This window comes from Microtus pennsylvanicus, chromosome 3 (assembly GCF_037038515.1).
Source record: "Microtus pennsylvanicus isolate mMicPen1 chromosome 3, mMicPen1.hap1, whole genome shotgun sequence".
Classification (NCBI taxonomy): Eukaryota; Metazoa; Chordata; class Mammalia; order Rodentia; family Cricetidae; genus Microtus; species Microtus pennsylvanicus.
The window spans coordinates 88,414,427-88,438,390 of record NC_134581.1 but is presented as its reverse complement, the minus strand read 5'-3'; the positions used below and the strand labels follow the sequence as shown (position 1 = coordinate 88,438,390).

General features: G+C 45.4%; 1 protein-coding gene across 1 annotated transcript in view; it reads right to left on the bottom strand.

The window, feature by feature from the left end:
• Barx2 (BARX homeobox 2) overlaps positions 1–23,964 on the bottom strand; it is a 65,094-nt gene that overhangs the window by 1,924 nt on the left and 39,206 nt on the right. Inside the window, exons 2-3 of the mRNA XM_075967956.1 lie at positions 11,367–11,670; positions 6,402–6,486 (exon numbers count right to left, since the gene is read on the bottom strand). Coding sequence (XP_075824071.1) covers positions 6,402–6,486; positions 11,367–11,670 — 389 coding nt within the window. The remainder of the gene's footprint in view (positions 1–6,401; positions 6,487–11,366; positions 11,671–23,964) is intronic.

Below are 23,964 nucleotides of genomic sequence, written 5' to 3'. Positions count from 1 at the left end.
TCTCGGTTTCCTCATCTGTAAAATGGGGCTCAGTGTACCTTCTACCACAGGTGACTGGGAAGAACCCATTGTGTACATGAGACACCAGGAAGGTGCTGAATGGCAGCCTCTCCCTGGATTACATCTTTTGGAAGCCTACCTGCTCTGCTCTCCTGAGTCAATCACATGCTCTCCCCATGTGCCCTATGAGAACTTTCATAAAAGCACCACCTCTGCATGCATATTTGCTGGCCCCTCCCACTGGCTCCCAGCACGCAGAAGGCCTTTGACAGCTATTATGGACAGAACCTTTCTCAATAAACACTTTAGAAAGTTGAAGAAAGATGATAAATAAAAAAAAATAGCTCAGCATAGTGACATACACCTGTGATCCCAGAATTTGGGAGGTAGGGGCAAGTGGATCATCTCTGATTATATAACAAGTTCAAGGCGAGCTGAGCTATGTAAGACCCTATCTTAAAATATAAATAGAACTTAGGGGATGGGAGGTAGATATGAACAAAACATATGAGATATATATATATTCTTAAAGATATATATATCTTCCATCATTCCGTCACCCCCAACAGCATTATAGGCTAGAGATGGAGCCTTCTATACATGGGCCTTTGGGGCCATTCTAGATCAAACTATAGAAGATCTCTAATTTATCACTGTCTTCTCCATTTGCACAGAAGCACCTTAGGGGCAAATCTCTCCTGACACTTCAGCTGCCAGGACCTTTCTGTATAGTCACTGGGTATTTATTGACCCTGTCTCTTTCTTCAAGGACAAAAGAGGACCTTCTAAATCTCTCCTGACACTTCAGCTGCCGGAATCTTTCTATGTACTCACTGGGTATTTAACAACACTGTCTCTTTCTTCAAGGACAGAAGAGGACCTTCTTAGGCTAAACCTCAAGAATGAGTACAGCAACTCGCCAAACTTTAAGTTCTTATTAAAACAGCTTTGAGGCATAATTTGCAAGCATGCTTTGTATATTTAAACTACCCAATTCAACAATGTTTAGTATAATTGCCAACTTGGGTATCTATCGTTGCAAGGCAATTTTAGAGCATTTCCCTCATTTTTAACCTTATACCCATTAGCACCAAATCTCCACTCCCCACAACATCTTTGCCTTGTGCCTTGGCAATCAGTAGTCTTCGTGTTTCCTTACAGATGAATCCATTCTGGACAGTTCATATAAACAGAATCATAACATGTTGTAGTGAAAATAATATCTACTTTATGTCTGTATCAAAGGTTGGTTACTCCTACCTTTGGGCTCTGTGAATAATGTTGTTATGAACATGGGTGAACAAATATCTCTGCAAGTCTCTGCTTTGATCTCTTTCAGGTCTATACCCAGACATGTAATTGCTGCATCATATGGCAATTCTATGATTAACATTCTAGGGACTTTTTCTAAAGTAGTTGCACCATTGTGCATTCCAACCAGCCATGTGAGTGGATTTTAAGTCTCCACTTCCTCACCAATGTCTGTCATTACGCCTTCCTGACTATAGCCATTCTCGCTAGTGTGAAGTGGGATCTCATTTGATTTGCATTTCCCTGATGTGAACAAGGTTGAGCAGCCTTTTGTGGGCTTATTGGCTATTTGTACATCTTTTCAAAATAAATTTTAAAATATAACTGCATCATTCCCCATTCCTTTCCTCCAATCCTTCTCATGTATCCCTCCCCACATTGGTCTCCCGCAAATTCATGGGCTTCTTTTCTTTTAATTGTTGATACACATTTTCTCTTAAGTATATAAGTACAGCTTTCTCAGTCAGTTTACTTCTTGTGTGTATACCATCTCAGGGTTGACCATGTGGAATGGGAAAACCATTTGTACATCTGCTTTGGAGGTAGGTCTGTTCAAATTGTCTCCTTAGAATACATCACAAGGGATGCTTTCTTTTAAAAAAAAATCTAGATACATGTCCCTTATCAGATAAAACATTTGAAAAATTTGTTCTCTTGCTAAGGGCTCTTTTTTCACTTCCTCTCTCTCTAGTGTTCGCACTTTGTGACAAACCCTTCACAGTACAAAAGTTTTCATTTTCATAAAATCCAGCTTAGTTTTTCTGTGTTGACTCTGATTTTGTGTCTTATATCAGAAAGCCTTGTTCAGTCCTAAGGCAAAAATATTTACTTAGGTTTTCTTCTAAGGCTTTTACTGTTTTAGCTCTTGTGTAGATCTGTGATCTGTTTTGAGTTAGTTTTCATGTACAAAGGCCAGGACAATATGTATTCTCAACAAACACCTCTTTCCAGCTGCAATTCTTCTTGGCTTATTTGAACCCAACTAGATAGCTCCCATGGAGATACGAAGTAACCTTCAGCAAGGTGTAGACATTAACAGAATTCACCTCTGGAGACACGACACCCTGTATTCCTTTTTGGGTAAGTCAGTATCTGATTTTGATGTCATCAGTACTTTTGAAAGTGCCTGGCTGTGCCAGGACGGAATCTACATGTTGAAAGCAGCTCCACCAGGTATGAAAGGGGTTATACAAAAAGCAGTTGCCCCATGCAGTAATCAAGTTAGAAAAGGGCAGGTCTAAGGAAGCCACCTAATTGGCAAAGGAAAGCCCGGCAATTAGAGGACACCACCCACACAGCTTGGATTTACCCCACCTGGCTGCTTTCCGACAGCATGGAAAAACAGTCAAAACAATCAAACCATTTTCTACATGGAATAGAACATTCCAGTGCAAGCAGTAATTAGAAGACAACTACCCTCCTGGCTGCTTTCCACATCGACCTCTGGCCCCTGCCTCCCAGCACACCTGAGACATGCAATTATCCCGCACCCACCCTGTGCCAGGACTGCGGACTGGCATGCACCCTGCAGCCCTCTCTGGAGGCTTCCTCACTGACTCCTAGAGACCGTCTGTTCCTTAGTCCAGATGGGCTAGGCAACCCATTGGACACAAGGTCACATGCTTCTCTGTCTCTCATGAAAACACCTAGAACAAGGTACTTCACTAACTGTGCCTATCGGCAGTCCTCCTCTGAACTCTAAATTGGAGCATGTGACTGTCCGGTAGCTGAGACTGTCAAGATTGGTCTATTGCTTTCTTTGTGAGGTACCTAGATGGTGTTCAGGCAGTCACCTCAGACAACAGAACAGGATGGCAGTATACAAGTGTGAATCTGCCTTCCTCTTCCAATCAAGAAAGAATTGGCATAAAGGGCTTTCAGGGTCAAAGTGAGCCACGGACAGAGCTGGCCTTGAACCTAAGATTCCTAATCACTCAAATCTAACAGGCTGACCAGCAATTGATTCTACTTAATGTGCAATGAACATAAAGCACATACCACTATGTTTTCTGTTCATCTGCATTTACCCAACAGATGCCAGGCTTATGAACTCAGAGTCTTGCTTCTCTCCCCCTTCCTCCCTCCAGCACAGTGGAGACCACAGAATTGATGACAGTTTCAGTGATACCAGGAGAAAATGTCTGGGTTCTCCTGCGCCAGTCTCTCCCAGGGCGTTACTGCTCACATTACTCTTGCCCCAGCCTGAAGACCCAAGGCCTCAAACTGTGTCCCAGTGCCAAACTCTGACCGCGGACCAACAACCCAGGACTCTCTCAACCAAAAGAGCAACTCGAGGGGCCCTGGAAGCCTTTGACTTTACTGATAGTGGTCTCCAAAAATTCAGGTTATCTGGAAACATGGATTTTGCAGATAACAAGCAATAATAACGGCAGCTAATATCCCTTGTCTGTATCTTGTTTGGCAAGCACTGTCCTATGTATTTTATAGATGTCACCTCAGTCTTAGCACCACTCTGAAGTAGAAGTGAGGTTTTTACCAAGGAGACACACAAGAACGTGTCCAGGGTCATACAGGTAACAGCTGGTAACAGTCTCACTGAACTGTTGACTCTCTTGAGACAATGCAAAAGTTAGACCAAAAATAAATTTTTTTAAATTAAAAATAAAATTTAAAAAGCATGACAGTACAGTCCACCCACATTCTGGTGTGGGATTGGATCCCCTTTCGGAAGAAAGACCACTGAATAATAAGATGTTTCCAGGCAGATACGAATTATGTGGCGCCACAGAAATAGAATACAGGATAAGCACCCCATCTCATGTGCAAGACTGAATTTACCCAACCCGCTATAGGTTACAGATGCTGACCAGTCAAAACTCGTCAGAGATCCTATCTTGCTCTTGGCAGCTTTGTCCTTGGCAGCCTCAGGAGTGAGTCTGAGAATCAAATACTAATCTTTTTCCAGTTCCAATTAGGTTACTAGCCTTGAGACATCTTTATTACCCAATTATCTTTCTCTTCCCTCCTCAGTACCTGAAGAGATAGCCTTGAAAGAGTTTTTAGGCGGAAAATCTGTGAAGCAATCTAGAGCTCAACAATGCCTCGCTGTTCGGAGGGAGTCAAAACTCAACACTCACAATGGAACGCCAAGCCTTTGTGGCTCCCGCCATTTTGAAGGTCCTAAGTGCCCCAAGCTTAGGTCTTCTGCCTGCAGTCCATCGCCAACCATCACTGGACACACGTCCATGCAGCCACTGAAAACAGCTTGATGGCGTCTCTTCCACAAAGCCCTACCTTCTCTCCTGCTTCTGAAACCTGTCATCCCTTCCTCTCTGGTGCCCTGGTTACTTTGTGTAACTTAGTTTTCAGGTCTGTGGCCCTGACTTGACTTTTCAATATTTTTTTTATATTTTGTGTGTTTTGATTAATACTTTAACTAGCATTCAAAGCATTAGATTTCACAAAGTATTTCCAAATGTTATTTGTTTGTGATGGCCTTCCCCCCATTCTTCACATCCTCTGCTTCCCTTGTACTCTTCACCCCATCTTTCCTGCCCCTTCAACACCTTTTTCTCCTCTCACGGTCCATTGGAGCTTCCTGACTCACACTCACAGCCGCCATATGGAAACACAAAGGGTCACAGAACGATTTTAAGGTTTCATGAGACAGATTCAGCTTGTCACTTTGTCTCTATTATTGGTTATAAATTAACTGGTCCATGTTATTGCTAACATGAACTAGAAGCTTGGTTCTCTTCTCTCCTGAAGGGACCCGGAGTTTGGTTTGCCTAGAACCCTCTCTGGGGTTAAATCTGTAGAGTTACTTCCACTTTGATGTGTAGGGTTGAAAATCACCATCAACTACCCCAGCACTGTGCCAGCAGTACAGTGGCTGATGAAAAACAAGTGACGTCAGAGCCCAAGGCACACGCACTGTCCCACGGGGGACTGGGCGGTGCTGGCCCAGAGGATTGGTTGTCAGTTCGTTATTCAAATGACTCATGAGAAGATTGCTGATAACCAATTTAAACAATACTCTGCTACTCAGGAGACATTGATTTCCATGATGAAGATTGATGAGGAAAGAGGTAGGTGGTGGAGCTTAAAAGGGAAAGAACCAAAGGGACGTGCCCCAAATGGGCAGGGAGGGGCATGCACGGGAATGCAGCCTAGCGCCTCTCACTCCCAAACTTGGTTCCTTCAAAGAACGACAACTCCCCCCCACCCCAGTTTCCACCGTAAGTTTCATGCGTGTAGAGCCTTATGGAATTTTTAGAATGATTCTATTTATCTGAATTTCACGTTCCTGCACTTTCAACTTCCGTCTGCAGCTGGCTTCTTTGGAACTCTTTGGGGGGATCATCAACTCAAACAAAATAACCGGCCCTGGGTCATTCTGCTCTCCTTGCTGCTTCCTGGGCCTTCTTCCTCCAGCTTCATAACAAATTCCCTTGGGAGCAGGGCTTATAGTTTGTTTACTGTATTTCCCATGGTGTCTAGGCCAGCATGGCTAGCAGAGGAGCAGCAGTGTTTGGGTGTCACGTGTGTTTACGGCACGATGTCGAAGACAAAATGTTCAGAGGTGCGGACTTCAAGATAGTGAGCATAGTGTGGGGGCTCCGGCCTCATGGCGGGTTCATAAACTGATAGATCACTGGAAGGTGGGAATTGGTTGAGGGGAGCATGCTTTGCTATAACCTGACATGAGTCTCTGAAATCAGAATCTCCAGAGAGAGAAGGACTTATCTTGCTACCCAGGTAACTATGACCAGTTTTAAAGATTCCTACATTTAAGGGCCTAGGTACAAAACACATGTCTTTTTTATGACTGTCACTACTGCTGGGAGGGGGCAGAGTGCTTTGGAAGCGCCAGCAGGTGGGATTCAGAAGAGCAGCTGAGAAGCTTGTAGGCTTTCTTCTTTGATTTCTAGGAAAACCAAAAAAAAAAAGAATCTCTCTCTGGTTAGGGAATGAGGTCAAGCTCAGTCTCCCTCCCAGCCAGCACGGTGGAAGACCTTCCTGTCTTAACAACCAAACTGCCACCGGTCCTCCCTGCCCCCCACAGAGCAGGCTGGGGTTCTTCCCTTAAGGATGGCTCGGGACTCGACTCCCTGCCTGCCCTCTCTTACCATCTTCTTCCATTTCATCCTGCGGTTCTGATACCAAGTCTTCACTTGCAGCTGAGTGAGTCCCAGAGACTGGGCCAAGTCCAACCTAGAAGGCGTGAGACACAAAGGAAGCGTGAGGGATAGAAGAGGGAACAAGAGAGGAGGGGTCATACTGGCTAACCCCAGACACTGGCTTCTGAATCTCAAACTGTCACCTGGACATCTGAGCCTTCAGTCTTCACCCTGATCCTCTGTAAACCGTGGATTATGAGCCCCAAACACGGGAAATAAAAAGTAAAGCTATACTTCTGTGGGAATTCCATGCATCAGTCCAGATCCACCTCCAGCAAGCCCCCCAGCTCCCATGACCCCTCATATTCAGCGGTCCCCCAATGGACCATGTTGTTAGCTCTCTTCAGAGAACACGTTACTTCAGCCTCCCCAACTCAAGACCAAGTCTTTCATTTTACGTTCACAGAAGTACCTACTACAACACTGCTAAATCCAGAAGCAGGGTTCAGAGATATTTTTGCATCGCCATGAGTATATGGTTACGTGTGCGCATGTTTGGGTGTGATGTGTGGACATCCGAAGTCGATGTCAGGTTTCCTCTTCTATCACACTCCTTGCTTTATTGAGACAGGGTACCTTGCTGAACCCAGAGTTCTCCCATTGCCCTGGGCAACCCCTGTTTCTTCCTACTAAATGCTGGGAATTATAGGGAGCAGTTGCACTTGTCTGACTTTGATGTGGGTTCTGGAACTCTGAACTCGTCCTCATACCTGTGAAGCAAGTGGCTCGTCCTCTGAGCCATCTCTTTGGCCCAGGAACTTACTGGAGCTGCCCTAAATCGTTACAATGATTGGTACAGAACACCATAAAGAGTCCAAGCATCAAACCCAGAGTCCCTCCTGCCTTCTACGCTCATCATGACCCTGCTTCTCTCTGGGGCCTTTGGAAAGGCCCCAACAGCAAAGCCAATGCCATAGAGTGTGCAGTGGGAGGTAATCCCAAGAGCACAGCAACCGTTCCTAGAGCACGACAGCATCCCAGACACACACTAAGCCCCTGCCCAGTGCTATCAATTCTGAAGTGGGTGTGGTTATTCCCATTTTACAAGTAAAAGATTTAAAGTTTAGAGAGAGATTAGGATTTCTCAACAATAGAACCAAACTCTTCTTGACACTTGACTTTCTTTTAAATAAAGTTTATTGGAACACAGATAAGTTTGTTTGCTTTCATATTGCTTATGGCTACCTCTGTGCTCCATCTGTGACAGACCATGTGTCCCCAAAAGCCTGAAATAAACAGTCTTCTAGCTCTGTTTTTAATGACTCCTGAATCCTGGAGAGAGAATAAAATCCACCCCTGGCTGACTTGTATGCCACCTTCTGTGCGGGCCACCTTCTGTGAGGACCACCTTCTGTGTGAGGGCCACCTTCTCTGTGAGGGCCATCTTCTGTATGAGGACCACCTTCTGTGTGAGGGCCACCCTCTCTGTGAGGGCCACCTTCTGTGTGAAGGCCACCTTCTATGTGAAGGCCACCTTTTGTGTGAGGGCCATTTTCTGTGAGGACCACCTTCTGTGTGAGGGCCACCTTCTGTGTGAGGGCCACCTTCTGTGAGGACCGCCTTCTGTGAGGGCCACCTTCTGTGAGGACCACCTTCTGTGAGGGCCACCTTTTGTGAGGACCACCTTCTGTATGAAGACCACCTTCTGTGTGAGGGCCATTTTCTGTGAGGACCACCTTCTGTGTGAGAGCCACCTTCTGTGAGGACCACCTTCTGTATGAGGGTCACCTTCTGTGAGGACCACCTTCTGTATGAGGGCCACCTTCTGTGTGAGGGCCACCTTCTGTGTGAGGGCTCACCTTCTGTAAGGGCCACCTTCTGTGTGAGGGCTCACTTTCTGTAAGGGCCACCTTCTGTGTGAGGGCCACCTTCTTACCTCACAACACTTCTCTACAAAGCAGATCTGCCAAGGGGACACAGGGATGCCACCACCCGAGGGCGCAGCTAGCATTCCCAGGGAGCACATGGAGGAAGGGGCAATTAGTCAGGTTCCTACCCTTAGTCCTCAAGGCTGCAGCCAGGGACCTATGTGGTTACCCGGCACCATGCGAAGAGATGTGAGATCTGAGAGAACTGAGCAGCCAGCCTGAAAGCTCCCTGGAGCACCAACCCTGCTCAGCAAAGCAGTTCAGACTTGGACATCAGCCTGAGCAGTGACCACCACTGCTCAAAGGCTCCCAGGTTTCTGAGAATTGCCACTTGCAGACCTAGGGCCGCTATTTCTTGCAAGCCTGCACAGGCTCAAAAACCTAAGCCACAGGCAGTCCAGGTGTGCTGCCTCAGCTGCAGCTTTCTCTACCTGAGGAGATCTAGCATTGGCAGGAACTCTGACCCTGGTATCAGCCAACTCTTGGTGTTCACAGGCATGACTCCCAGGACCTCTGAATAGGGTATATTAATTAAGCCTCTAATAATAATTTTAAAAATTGAATCTGCCCTCAAAGGAATGCTGAGCCTGTCTTAAAACTACATCCACACACACCTACCTGGTCATCCCTGCAGAGGGGCTACCGGCAACTGAGCGTTCTACAACTGACAAAAGCAAGAAGTTCCCAGTGCCAACAGCACTTAGCTCTTCTCATTAGTAAAGCGCTATGCCCTAAGCGGTCATTCCTATGAACCAGCAACCCAGGGGGATGCCACACTTCTGGTCCTCTCGGGCTGCTGCGGAGTTCTCCTGAGCCTGGTTCACCTGAGGCCATCAGGTGCACTAGTCAGTGGAAGGTTCATAGTTCTGCCCCGGCATTAGCAAATGCTGTTAGCTCACTTGGGAAAAATGCATCCCTGACTCACACTGGCTGCGGAAACATCTCGCTGTCATCAGCTTTCTCTCGTTACCTGCCACCACTACAAATTCTCACTTCCCTGCATATTCACTCAAATGGGTCACCTAGGAAACTGCAGAAACAAACACGGAAGAGGAGGGCAGGAGCTGTGGGAGGAGGGAGTGCTCATGGCTCCGGTCACGTAGGGAGGCAGGGAACATGTGAGAGGGAGGGAGGGCGGGTTGAGGCGTCAGCCTCAATGCCAGCCAGATGGTATCCTCCTCCCTAGGCAAGTGAGTCACTTCTGTGTGGGTCACCTGAGAGATGCCGGGGGGCAAGTACCAGGAAGCCCCAACAGATTTATTAAGAACTAACATTTCTAAATGTTTCAAAGTTCTCTAGCTTCTGAGAAATAAGCCTAACTTTTCTTCCATCCTTTCTGAAGGCTCTTAGATACTCAACCCTACATCTAATAATGATGGCCGCTCTACCTGTTTACACATGAAGTTAGTTACCTGCTACCTGGGGAGCACATGGATTAATTCTCCAATCCACAGACTTGAGTGACCAACTGCGACTCACAGTGTGAATGTTCAAGGCAAAGGTCACTTTCCCCAGCAATCCCAGCCTGCCCTGGCCTTTCAGCTTCCGTGAATAGCAGCCTTGTTTCTTAGTGGCCCACCTCATTCAGGAACACAGGGTGCTCAACTTCCACCCTTCTCCCTCATCCAGGGTCAGTGCTTCCCATTCCATTTTCAAGCATCCCCCATCCTCTCTTTTTCCAGTATGACATCCAGCAGCTATCCCTAGATTCTTTCAGAGCTGGCTTCTCTGTCCCACCAATTACCAGTGTGGTGCTACCAAAGCTATGATCCTAAATTGTAAATCTGGCTCTTATGGATCAGTGACTGCCTCAACTGCGAAACCTTGCTCTTCAGCCAGGCACCTGAGGTCTTTCTTACCCTATTCACACCCATGCTTATAGTTCCTACAACGTGCCCAGTGAGACTAGAGTCTAAGCCTTTTAAGGGCATCCCTTCCTCTGTAGGATGCTTTGTCTCTCCTGGAACCAATGCTCTTCTTAAAGGTTTCCCTGTCACACTTAGCAATATCTTTAGGTTTCTATGGCAGCATCTGCCACTGGTACCGGCTCGCTATGCTAGAGCAATTGCAGTTATTCTTCCCCTGTGGAGTTCTTCAAAGCAGGGCTCCATGTACCGCTTTCTGGACCCCTGCCAGCCCACTTTGCCAGCACCCAAGAGATCCTCAGCAAGCAGCTGGCTTGTGGAACCAGTAGACATATTCTCCCGGAAGTGGGGATGTGCACTTCCATTTTGTTTCCTAAACAAGTCCTAAATAACTTCAGGCATTCATTTACATTTACCCCTGTTCTCTCACAGGACTGGGGTCAACTGAATAGACACAAAGCAATTAGCAAAGGAAAAAAAATATTTTTGAAAAGGCTTGGAAAAGTCCCCCAAGAAATAGTCTCATCCCTGAGCTTAACCATCTCAGGATGAGATAAGGCAGCAAGGTGAGAGATGCCTCTCAGCGTATTTTGTACTTGAGATACTAAAGACAGAGGGTGAGGCACTAGGCCTCTCCAGAAAGCAAGGGTTACAATCACCCCCACATGAACTGCAAAGGGGTCTCAAGAGGAGACTTCGCTCCCGCTCCACAGCGATCTCTGCTTTCAGTCCTGCTAGGACACACTACGGAGTCAGAAACCTCCTCACCTGGACCAATCCTGGCCTTTCCCAGCCAAAGCCAGGCCAGCAAGCTGAGTCCCGTAGGTGTTAAGATGGCAAGGAAGGACTGAAGTCACAGCCTGGTGGCCAGGTCTAGACCCCCTGCTCAAGATGCTAGAGCCTGGGCAACTATTTGCAGAGCTTTCCCTAGCTTGTTACACTGAAGAGGTTTGCCTAATGCGTAGAAGATACAGAGAAGAGATTGCATTCAGGGTCTGAGCACTAGATTTAGATGGCTGCCTCTTCTAACCAGAAGTTGACATGACTTGAGCAAAGGAATAGATTCTGGACCAAGAGTGGAAGCCAGAATGGAAAGTGCCCTTCATGAATCCACACCCCACAAAGGGCAAACCGCTTCTCCAGGCTGGTACCTACAGAGAGTGCCTTCCTTATGCCCTCACCTGTCTGGAGTAGACAGGTATTTCTGTTTCTGAAATTTCTTCTCCAGGCCCATGAGCTGCAGCTCCGTGAAGATGGTGCGACTCCTGCGTGGTTTCTTCTGCCGCTGTGTGGGTTGTTCTGTCTCAGACTCGCTGCTGGCTAGTGCCTCACCACCAGGGGGCTCGGTGGCGGCAGCCTCGGTGGCGACTGCATGGCGCGATAACACTGGGGTGATTCCTGGGCCGGTGGGAACCAGATGGGAGATGACTGTGGGTTGTCGGGTGATCACAGAGAGGAGGGGATACGCCCTTAAGGAAGGAGAGCCTGGAAAACAAAGAATCATGTCACCACGGAGCAGAGTGCAGGAGAGACCCGAGACGAGGAATCCCGAGAGAACTCCTCGCTAAGACCTGCATGAATGCAGGGCCTCTCGATCATCAGAAGGTTCCAGCGGAGCAAGCAAAATGAAGAGAAAAGCAACTCAAGGTCCTGAACTGCAGGGTGGGCCAACTATATAGAGCCTTGCTCCAGCTTGGTGTGGGAGGCCATTTGTGCCCCACTTAGCCAAAGAACTGTTCTTCTAAGTCCTCTCATTTAAATAACTCCCTTTCCCACTGTGAACGCCTAAATTCTAGTTTCAGGGATAAAGATCAATGGAACCATGCAAATAAAAAGCAGTGGCCAAGAGGCTAGAAACATGTACTTCTAAATTCCGGTAACAGACCTGTAATATGCAAATTTCCCAAACAAACAAAAAACTTCTATGGTCATGGTCAGCTTATAAAATCACCAGTCTAAACCTCTGTGCCTTGACTCATAACGACATCAGAGCAGGGGGATGTTTAGTGATTACCCCACTCAACTCCCTCATGTCAGGGCAAACTGGTCTAGAACAGTTAAGTGACTTGCCTAAGACAACATAACCAGGAAAAGCAGATCGAGAAGTCAAACCACAGTCTTCTGGCTTCAGGTCCGGGGCTCTTAGCATCTGGTCATGAATCACGCGTTTACAAGGGGGAACCAACAGATGCTCAACTCACATAAAAACTTGGCTCCATTTCGACTAGTTACCAGCAGCACTGTAGAAGGAGGGGTCTTAGACTATAACTTTCTGGGGTTGATTAACAATGTCTGCCACGGGCAGGTGGTGGGTGCAAGGGTTCAGGGACATGTGTACTGGTTTGACACTGCTTCTTAGGGATTTCAAAGCAAAAGTGCTTTTTTGCAGCTAACAATCTAAGTCTATAAAGCACACATGAAAGTGCCCGCTTTACTCTCCCCGTTTAAAAGGAAGAGTTCTAAAGCGTCTGGACTATCGCCTATGAATCTCAGTTTGTCTCTCTGACCTGTTTCATCATCTAGAGAATCGGAGTAGCTAACTTCAGAGAGCTCTTCAGTTCTGACATACTGATGCCACCCAAGAATCTCTCGTCCCACATTCGACAGCTGATGGAAACAGAGAAGACTGGGGTTTGCCCTTTGAACCTCAGTGCATCCCTGCCGGCAGCCGCAGGGGCAGAGCAAGCGAGAGTCAACCAACATTCACACTAGTCCTGGGCTGAAACCAACTACATCACAGAAGCCCCCGGGTGCTGCTGTGAACCGGCTCTCCTCTGACTTGGCATTGCTCTTTGTATTCATTCCTGTGCCTGTGTTCTGGACGCCAGGCCGAGTCATTAAAACAGATAACTGTTCTTGTTCTTTGAGTATGCTCTAGCGAAGCCCGGCAGAAACCGCAAGGCTGTTAAGTAACAATAAATCACCCAGTGCAACAACTTCCACGAACCCTAAAGCCAACTCCAACACTTGAGGTTTTGTGTTGTGGATTCGTTTTAAGAAAGAAAATAAAAATCAGGGCTGGAACAGTGGCTCAGTGGGTAAGAACACTTTTGTTCTTCCCGAGGGCCTGAGTTTGGTTCCCAGCACCTTTGACAGGCAGAACGCACCTGTCTGTCTCTCTAGTTCCAGGGGATCCTAGGCCTCTGGCCTCACTTGCACATACTCACACACTAATATATGAAAATAAAAAATGTTAATTTAAGAAAAAATCATCTAGAAATAGTACTTTATGGAAAGAAAACCAAGATCCTGGAAGCAGATATTTGATGTCTCAGCACACACCAGAAACAACTCTACATAAGAAAGTCTCTGGAAGCTTCTGCAAAGACAAATGTTTCTCATCTCAAATCACTTTCTATACTTTCTTCCATACTTTATTCCTTCTTTGTGAAGCAAGTTTAAGATCTAGGAATTCAAGAGTTTACCAGCTAGGAAATGGTTTTTATTACTGATCTCATTTGTAAAGGAGTTGACCTTTTTTTTTTCCGATAAAGTGGCATAATATGTTGTGTTGACAAAGATGTGGAATAGCAGGTACCAATATACAGTTGCTGGGAATACAAAAGAAGAAAAAGCATTTTAGAGTCCCATCATCAACATCTACCAAGTCACTAACAGAAAACTCCATATGAGTTCTCCTGTCCAAGCTGTGTGTCCCAGCACATCCACTAGTAGTGGAAAGGGGACACAATCCACAGACCTATTGACAGACAATGAACTTGGTTCTATTTGTAGTGTGGGCTATCTGTATAATCTGATCAATACATAGAGGGATGGATAAACTCATTCTCCAAATGCATTATTAAGTGAGCAAGATATAGTGTAAGATTTGTGCCTTCAGAAAAGCTGTGTGACCACTGTTACAAATGCGGGTTTTTTTTGAAAACTAAAAAGCAATTTCCCTCATGAATAATAATAGCAACCTCCATGGGAACGGAGGAAGTAAAATAGAATAGGAAGAAATCGACTGGTATTGATCTCACAGAGTATGAGATCCTCCCAGAATACTCTTTGAGCATGGACTATGGGCCACACCTGTCCAAAAGCCGGAGTTACAGCTATGAATCAATCAAAGTTCCTCCTTCATGGTGTTTACATCTTGGTAGAGGAGGTAAGCAGAAGGCAAGCAATAGACCCACAGGCAGTGGTGAACTCTACAAAGAAAGATACAGCAAAGCGAGAAGACAGGCAGCCAGGTAGGGAAGGAGGGTCCTTGGAAAAGGAGTCAGGGAAGGCCTCTGAGGAGAGCAGTGGCCTCTTGGAGGATAAGGGCATCTCAGTATGCTGGAGTCTGGAGAAGACACGGGGTTGAGCACCACAGCACAGAGCCAGCATGCGCAAACCTGTTCAGAAACAAGCTTGATTCAAAGACTACTAAACGGGCAGAAATGAGACCTGCGGGGATCAGGCCACATGGAGATGTAACTGAGAATGATGGCAAGCCGTCCACGAGACTCTGACTGGGAAAGGACATGATCTGCCCTCGTCATTAATGCTTTATGGCTATTGCAGAGAGCACGCTCCAGCAGTCAGTAAGGAAGCTACACTGAGGAGTAGAGGCTAAATCCCAAGGCAGCAGTTCTCACCCTATGGGTCATGACCCCCTTTGGGGGGTCGACCCCTTCACAGGAGTCACATATCAGATATCCTGCATATAAGATATTTATTTACATTACGATTCATAACAGTAGCAGATTTACAGTTATGAAGTGACAATGAAAATAATCATATGGTTGGGAGCCACCACAATGTAAGGAGCCGTATTAAAGGGTCACAGCATTAGGAAGGTTGAGAACCACCGCCCTAGAGGCAACATTTGTGACCATGGTACAATCCAATACTGGGAATATTTCACTGATAGTGTGAAAAGGTCTGGTGGACAGTTTCAGGTGACATCCAGGCTCCTTTGTCTTAGCAAATGGAAGGATGACACTGAACTTCACCTCAACGGGAAAGCCTAGGCAAAGGGGTGGGTGGGGAAGCCAAGACTCCTGTGGTAGGCAAGTAGCTACTGGCCATCTCTGATGTGTTAAGGAGGCAGTTGTCTAAAGCAGTCTGGAATTCGGGGAAGCAGAAGGCAGTAGGAGCTTTGACTCATGAAGTGTATGTGGCATTTTCAGCCACGACCTGAGTGAGATCACCCAGAGAGTGAGTAGAAGAAGAAAATAAGAGAGCCAAGGACTGAGCCCAACGTCTGAGGTCATGAGGAGGGAGAGATGCCAGACCCAGACAGCTAGGAAATGGGGAAGAAATAGAAAGCCAGCTCCGGTGGTGTTCCAGTACCCAGATGACACTTCTGCTGTGTGTACACTCTGCCACATACTTGTGTTATTTTTGTAAGTTTAAAAAAGGCAGAATTCAGTTAAATGAGCCTTCATTTCCATTCTCATTCTAAAGTGTGATATATTTTCAGTCTTTCTTGAGCTTCTAAGAAGCTGGGCAAAGAGAACTGAAGTATAAACTATGTTTGGTTTTGGAAAGCCAACTGGGTGTCCTCTTAGGCAAAAGGGACTCTTCATCACATCAAGCATCTACAGAACTTTTTTTCATGCTGGAAGATGCTTGAGTTATAGGCTGGATTATTTTCTTTTCTTTAGAATAAAATTTCACTAAGTGTGAAAAAATAAAGGATTTTTCTACAGTGAAAAAGACCACAGTTTTGGGGCAGGGGAAAACCCATGCTTCCTGAATTATACAAAAGTTTACTCAAAATAGACCATAGATCCCAAACACACAGAAAAGTCTCATGGCTTTGAAGTAGGCTGAGAATTCTTAGTAGTGGCACCAAAAATACAATGCATTTTAAAACGGAAAAAAAAGTTGATCTAAGTCAAAATTAAATCTTTCATATACAGCATGTTTTTTATATGTGAAATCTAGATTTAAATTCTGTGTGTGTGTGTGTGTGTGTACACATGTGCACGTGCATGTGTGTGTGGTGCGAGGTGGGAGAGGAAGAAGAACAGAAAGAGGCAAAAGAGGTCTCAAGGGATTTCGAGACGAGTAGCAGAATACATTGACACGGAAGTGGAGACTGTGGAGAGAGAAAGAGGCCAGGAAGTGGGGAGGCCAGGGGGATGGGAGAGTGTGATGGAGGAAGGGGATGCCTGAGAACACAGTATAGTGACGCACCCGTGTGAACATTTCACAGTGGCATGCGCTGCTTTGTGTTCTAACTTTTGCCATGCAAAAGATACTATTAAGGAAAGGAAAAGGCATGCCACGGATTGATGGGGGGGAGGGGGTATGTATCACAACTGATAAATGATTTGTATATAGAGTATATTAAAGATTTCATTTTAAAAAATGATTTTAAAAAATGATGAAAATTAGGCAAAGTATGGTGTAATCCCTCGTAATCTCTGTAATCCCAACACCAGGGAGGCTGAGTCAAGAAGTTTGCAAATTTGAGGCCAGCCGGGGCTAGACAGTGACAACTCGCCATACATATTTTAAGTATACTTTTTATAGACACAGATTTGAAATTTTATGTAAAAGCATACCATCAAAGGTGATTAGGATGATTAGTCACTATGAAAATGCAAACTATAGCCTGAAATTTTACCATACAGGGCTAGAAATGTCCACAACCTTTTATGAGCTGCTAGACTCGAGGGCTGACAAGGAGGGGAGCAACTGGACTCTGATGCACTGCTGAATCTTTGGTTTCTTCCGAAGTCAAACACACAGACTCTGTATGAGCCAACAAAGTAAGCTCCGAGGTGTTGATCCAAGTGAGAAGAGCACCCAAAACCTACAAGCCAATGCTTACAACAGCTTATTAGCAATTGCCCAACACTGGACACATGCCAAGTGCCCCTTAGCTAGAGCGGGGTAAATAAACCAGAATTCACAATGACTATTCTATACTGCTCAGAAATAAAAAGAGAACACTTCAGGTGCACAGAGCACAGGGTTCTAAGTAAAGCGCTAAATGCGGCCTGCTTCCATCCCTGTTGCTCTGGACACTGCATGACTGTGACCGTAGAGGACACCGCCAGAAGTAGGAACAGGGTGGTGCTGACTACAGAGGGAACACAGTGCAAAGGAGCTGACGGTGATGAAATGGCTTTGCGTTTGAAAACACCAGTAATCATGACAGTTTCTTTTCATCAGAACTCATATCCATACAGTAATGAAATTTTACAGAATACAAACTTAAAAAAAAGAAATGGAAAACAGCTCAGGGTTTTTTTGTTTTGTTTTGTTGTTTTTGTTTGTTTTTTTTAGGCAACTTTCACTTCCGTACATTTGTATTAAGATGCCATGAATCTGTATATAGGGTCTGCCCCCTGCCCACGGGTTCTGGGGATTGAGGCTGGAGCCTCACATGAGCTAGGCAAGCATTGTGTCACTAACTAACATGCCTATCTTTTAAGAAGTTTTGTTTGGGCCGCAGAAATATCTTGGCTACTAAAGGCTAAGCTCAAATTTGGTTGTTGTTGCTATTGCTCTTGTCTTTCGAGAGAGAGTCTCATATAGCCCATGAAATCAATCCTTAAAGTCTCTATGTAGCTGGAGATAACCATCATCCTCTGCCTCTATCTTCCAAGTGATGGAATTATGTGTGGACACCACTGTACCCGGCTGGTAGGAGTATCTTAACCATTTTGTTTTTATCACAAATGAACACACACGATTTTTAAAAGAAATTCAAATCAATTCAGGAGCCCCTAAGGTAGAAGACACCCCCTCACTGTCTGTGACACCAAGTCTCTGAGATAAATGCAGACGCGCTGCTGTGTGCATGCAAACACGTGTGTACCAAATCTAGTGATGTGCGCCAACTCAGAAACGCAGAGCGGTGAGGGGTCAGTTCCTTTGGAACAATTCTAACACCATAATACCGGGCTTTTCAACAGCTTAAAATGCCAGGTTTAAGGTTTAGCAAATGACCCCCCAAAAAAGAAGCTGGGAATTTTTGTTCATCAGAATTCTGGGAGCCTGCAAGGGAATCCCCATAACCAGAATCCTGGGACTCTTGCATCCTAGAAAAGCTGCCAGACTGGGGAAGGAACTGCCCTTCCCAAGGTGTCCTCTACACAGGAGTCACACAGAGAATACAAGAAAGGGAGGAGAGAAGGGAAGGCTAAGGAGGGGACAAGAGCGGGGAATACATTTTAGAGGGTGTTGGGAATGTGCAACTTAGATGAAAGTGGAAGCTACAAGAGATAATTCTAGAAAGGGCATTAGCTAAGAGGTGTACTATAAAACATCCATGAATGTTTATAGGATCTTCCTACCCAAGGTTTTCTTTTCAACAAAAGGTCTCTTGCTATGTAGCCCAGGCTAGCTATGAACCCAAGGGCCTCCTGCTTTGTATGTATCACTATGTCTGGCTCCATGCCAAGCACAAAACAGACTTCTACCGTCTTTGGATGTAATTCTACACATACAGTGTGCCACTTAAGGCCCTAGAGATGGTTGGTTAATATTTTGTATATGCCAGTCTGATTCTTAAGTCTGTTCTACTGAGGAATTTCACTTTGACTATTACTAGACATGGTGCATACTCCTGGCACTCTGACAACAGAAGTAGGTGGATCTCTATGAGTTCAAGGCCATCCCGGCATACTTAACAAGTCCGAAGGCAGAGAGAGCCTGTCTCAAACAACAACAAATTCACTTTAACTTTAAAATGTGTCTTAGCATATTTTGTTACCAGATAGAACAAGTTCTCCTTTATTTCTGTTCATAAATCTCTTGACTATTGTCATTCACTACTTGTCTAATAAACTTTACCATCAACTTGTTGTCTCTTTTAAGAAACAACACACACACACACACACAAGCGAAGAAGCAAATACTATTAATACTCTTGTAAAATTATGTTAACCTCATGGATTAATTTAGGGAAACCTTTAAAATCTCTCTCTCTCTCTCTCTCTCTCTCTCTCTCTCTCTCTCTCTCTCTCTCTCTCTCTCTCTCTCTCCTGGTGGGGCACAGCACTTTAAGGAACATCAGAATCACCCAAATCTGTAGTATCAAGAATCTTAACTGAATATTCTAATGCAAATGACAAAAATTACATCCAGCTACCCCCAGAGAGCACTTCTGAGGTTGGGGACACACACAGATGGAGGACCACTACCGTGACAAATAGAGCTGCAGTGAACTCAGGGTCATGGGTACTTGGTGTGTATCTCTAAGGTTTAGAAGGGACTAGCATGACTGGGATAAGAGCTGGTGGGTAGTGTGTGTGCATCAAAGCCTTGAGTCTCTTGAAGGGTAAATCCACACACAGAAAAGGGAGGCAAAATATGAGTGAGTCAGCTGCTCCTGTCTTTTCTTGTACGACCCGATTTTCATCAAAATAACTCTGCTCAGAGCTTCAGTTTCATAAACCAGTTGCATCAACATTTCATAGTCCCATCAAAGTGCTGAGATGGTTTAGTCAATGTGCCTACCTAAAAGTGGGGGGAATTTACAAATTAATGCATAATTCCTAGAAATTATCACGAGGAATGTTGACTGAAGACAGCTGTCAGGCTACCCTGGATTGCTCACAAGCACTTGTGAAACTCAGGCAGCTATCTGCGTGAGAGGGAGTGATGACTGTCACAGCCCGGACACCCCATTTCAACAAATTCACTTTCAGGTGACAAAAGGAGTGTAAATGGGACCACACTCGATGCATTTTCTAATAGTTTTTTTTTCTCCAACTTAAACAGTGTTTTCCTGTGTGTGTGCCGTGTCTAGAAACACTTCCCTTGCCGAATGTTTGGCCTTTCTAAGACTCTGCCTTAGATTTTAAAACCTGAGTATATTAGTGGTTGACCAACTAGTTTGAGGAGATGAGCTAAACAGAGTAGTCATAATCTGGACTCATGAATTCTACATCCATGAGTTTACCCAAACACAGGTTGAAAATATTTCTTAAAAAATCAAGTCTGTACTGAACATGTACTTTTTTTTTCCCCATTATTCCCTAAACAATTAAGTGTAACAACCACTTCACAGTGTTTCCACTATGTCAGGTATTAAAATCATCTGGAAAGGCTTACATTATCAAAGAGAAAATATGCCTTTTTATACAAGGAATATGCCCATCCCTGTGCTTTCATATCCACAGAGGCAGGGTGACCTAGAACCAGTGTCCGTGATTACTGAAGGATAACAGAGCTTCCAGATTCCACATACTGTACGTGAGCTCACATGCGAATACACACCAAAGTCAGGCATGGGCATCATCCAGGGTTGCCAATTCCTAGCATATCTTACCTTCAGCCATGGCTGTACTTGAACTATAGCCCAGACAATAGTACCTTCCACAAATCTCCTTTGGGCTTCTCTTTTATTTTTTCAACATACAGTTCCCAAACTGCCTCTCCACACCCACATCTATGGCTGACACAGAAAGGGTCAAAAGTCAGAATGAATAAGAATCTCTAAGCTGCTGATTGACTCACTTATGTCCCAGGAATGTGTGACCTATATATGTGTAGAACGCTTCAGAGCAACCCAAGCAGCACACACAAAGACAAAGAGGGAGGTGTGCTCGGTTAGCCTGAGACCGGATGGGACAATCAGGAAGCGACAGCCAAGTTCCCTGGGGGTGGGGGTGGGGACTCACATACTCACTCACATCAGATAATTCCAATAGGATCTCATTTCTCCCGACTGGCTGGCAAATTGTGGGGGAGTGTACTGGGGAGACAGGGCCTCTACTTCCAACTCTCAGAGTGATATGGAGCAGATAAAGGTCAAATATTCCTTAGTTTTAATGTCATCATCTATAAAGTCAAACAAATACCAGCTCTTCCCTTATCTGACTGTGAGAATTAAATGAATTAAGATATGAGAAGCTAGCCGGGCGGTGGTGGCGCACGCCTTTAATCCCAGCACTCGGGAGGCAGAGGCAGGTGGATCTCTGTGAGTTCGAGACCAGCCTGGTCTACAAGAGCTAGTTCCAGGACAGGCTCCAAAGCCACAGAGAAACCCTGTCTCGAAAAACCAAAAAAAAAAAAAAAAATATGAGAAGCCCCCGTGGGCAACAGGTTGATCTTTCTTTCTTTTTTTCCCATTAATAACGCTTTTTTTTTTAAAGCAGACTCATTTCACTTTATTTTTCTTGTATAAAACCCCCATGTGATGGCCACAGCTAAAGCCTGGGTCCACTGAACAGAGATTCTGGTGTGGTTGATTTTTCTTATGAAACAAGCAGGCTTAAATTTGGCTTGGTGGTATAGGCCTGTAATCCCAGTTAGTCAGGAGATTGAGATAAGGGGATTTCAGGTTCAAGGCCCTGCTAGCCTGGGAAGTGTAGTCAGCTAGCTGGTAACTGCTTCCGAGTTAGGCAGATCGCTTAGTGGTTGAGCACTTGCACTTGTCTGGTACACCGGGGTTCAAACCTCAGTATCAAAAGTAAGAAAAGAAAAAGCAAACCTATTAAGGAACCATGGGCATATCTCCTTGCCCTCTGTGTATTCAAATGCAATGCAAAAAAACCAGCAACCCAGAGTCAAGTAGCTTCTCTCTACCCAGTGAAAGGCTTCAAAAGCCCTGGAAGCCACGTGCTGGGACTGACCACAACCAGAGAGCAAAGACATCAGTGTAAGCTGGCCAGAAAGTCTTCTAAAACCACCAGAGTCCAGAAGCAGTTGACTTTGCTAATCTATAGGGAAAAAATAACAGAGGTAGAAAAGTAGCTCAAAGGCAAATCACCTGCTTAGCAAGCAAGAAGCCCTGGATTTCATCCCCAGCGTCATACACACACACACACACACACACACACACACACACACTCACATCCACAAACACACATACATACACACACATACACACATGCGCACATACAAACACACATACACACACAAACACACATACACACACAAACACACATACACACACTCATATCTACAAACACACACACATACATACACTCACTCACACACATACAAACACACACAAAAAAACCAATTCATTGACCAGCCTGAGCATTCAAAGACACAGGCCTTGTCAAGGTAATGGGGAAGGAAAGGTGAATTTCAGGATCCAGCAGACAAAACCAAAGTCAGTGTCCATGAAGCGCAGGAAAACAAGTACACGGTAGTTCAAATGAATTTGTGGCGAGTGAGCTGAGGGTAAACGAACTGGACACGAAGTTCAGTGGCTGTAAGTGTTGCATGGGGGGATATACAAGGAGGTGCTGGATGGCCCTTTAACTCTAAGACACACTAGGTTTCCAGGCCAGTACAGTAAACAAAATAGGCTGGACTCCGGTCACAGCTTTGCGTGGCTGAAGAAAAGAGAAGCTTTTTCGAGAAGCCGACTCAAAAGCCAACAAAATTTCTTAGCTGTTAACTCCCTCATTAAAAGGAGGTGTTGGCTTTTAATGAGGTAAGTGTAGATGAATTTGAAGCACAGAAGAAATTTATTTAAAAACCCACATGAAATGGCCACGGTGTGGAGTATGGAATAGCCATCTACGTGGCTATAAAGCAAGCAAGCAAAAAAACCCTGAAGAAGATTCATAAAGGTTCAAAACAAAAGGCAGGAGGTGCACTGGAGGAGTCAAGGAGATGTGGAAAAACCACATCTGGGAAGGAAGCAGAGACTCAGAGAAACCCTGGGAGGCTGCTTGCATCACCCTCTCTGTTCCTTATGCATGCAAGCTCAGTCTTGTCACATTCGACCTGTGATGTTATCAGCTCTGCAGATATCCACGAAATATCAGGCTATGCTGGAAGCTGAGATCAATGAAGACAGCCAAGAGGATGGATTTCTGGACCTTTCTGCGCTGTAAATACGCAGGGTGCCCCACCGCACCCCGCCACTGTGGGTCCTCAGCCGTCCCCAGGGACACAGGAGAAAAGGCCTGGTCTCCCCCCCCCCCCCCCCCCCCGCAGCCGTCCTATAGCCACACCTGCTGTCACTCACCCCTCCCAGGGCAGCGCTGACTGGCTGACTGGGACTGCGCTGCCCAGAACAGCTGTTGTTTATTACCAAAGACAGAATTAATCACTCCTACCTTCGTGTACCCACACCTTTCGTTTGTGTCCTTGTTCACCCTTACTTAATTCAGACCTTAAGTTACAAAATAATTTATTACCCATCTGCTTCTCATCAACTTGCAAATTTCTGTATCAGAAGACAAAATCAAAAGGCTTATCTTTGTGGAACTTGGACTCCCATTGAACCGATTTTACAAGAGTCAAGAGATTAAGCCCAGGGAAAGTAGCTCTGACCCACGGGGCTCTGGGACTTTGGTCAAATCATCTTCCCGGCTTCTACTTTCTCTTTTTAAAACGGCAGTAACACTTTACTCCAAGCATGTCATAGGGCAACACTGGGTAGTAAGTATGAGAATCAATGAAGAATTGTTCCCCAAACCCTTAATTCTGTCAGCATGGGAGTGTGCAGCAGGAGGGCCCAAGCAAACAACAGGCGGGCGGGGTGTGTGTGCCTGTGTGTGTGTGTGTGTGTGTGTGTGTGTGTGTGTGTGTGCGCGCGCGCGCGCACATGCAGATTTTCCTGAAAGAACAGACCTAATTGAGGTCAGAAAGGTGCATTTGACTGAGATTCCAACACAAATAACAAACAGCTAAGAAGGAACAAGTAGAAACGTAAGATATGTTCGCTCAAAAGCATACAAATTTGCCAAACGCCATTAAAAACTACAAAGAAAAAAGCACACAGGCACAGCAGTCAAGAAAATAGAAGAAAAGGGACTTGCCCCTTACGCTCCGAAGAAGCTCCTATGCTGAAATGGGTCCCACAGAGTAAAGAAGAGTGAGAAGCCCTCTGGAACAAGCCACTAAGGCGGATACTCTCCACCA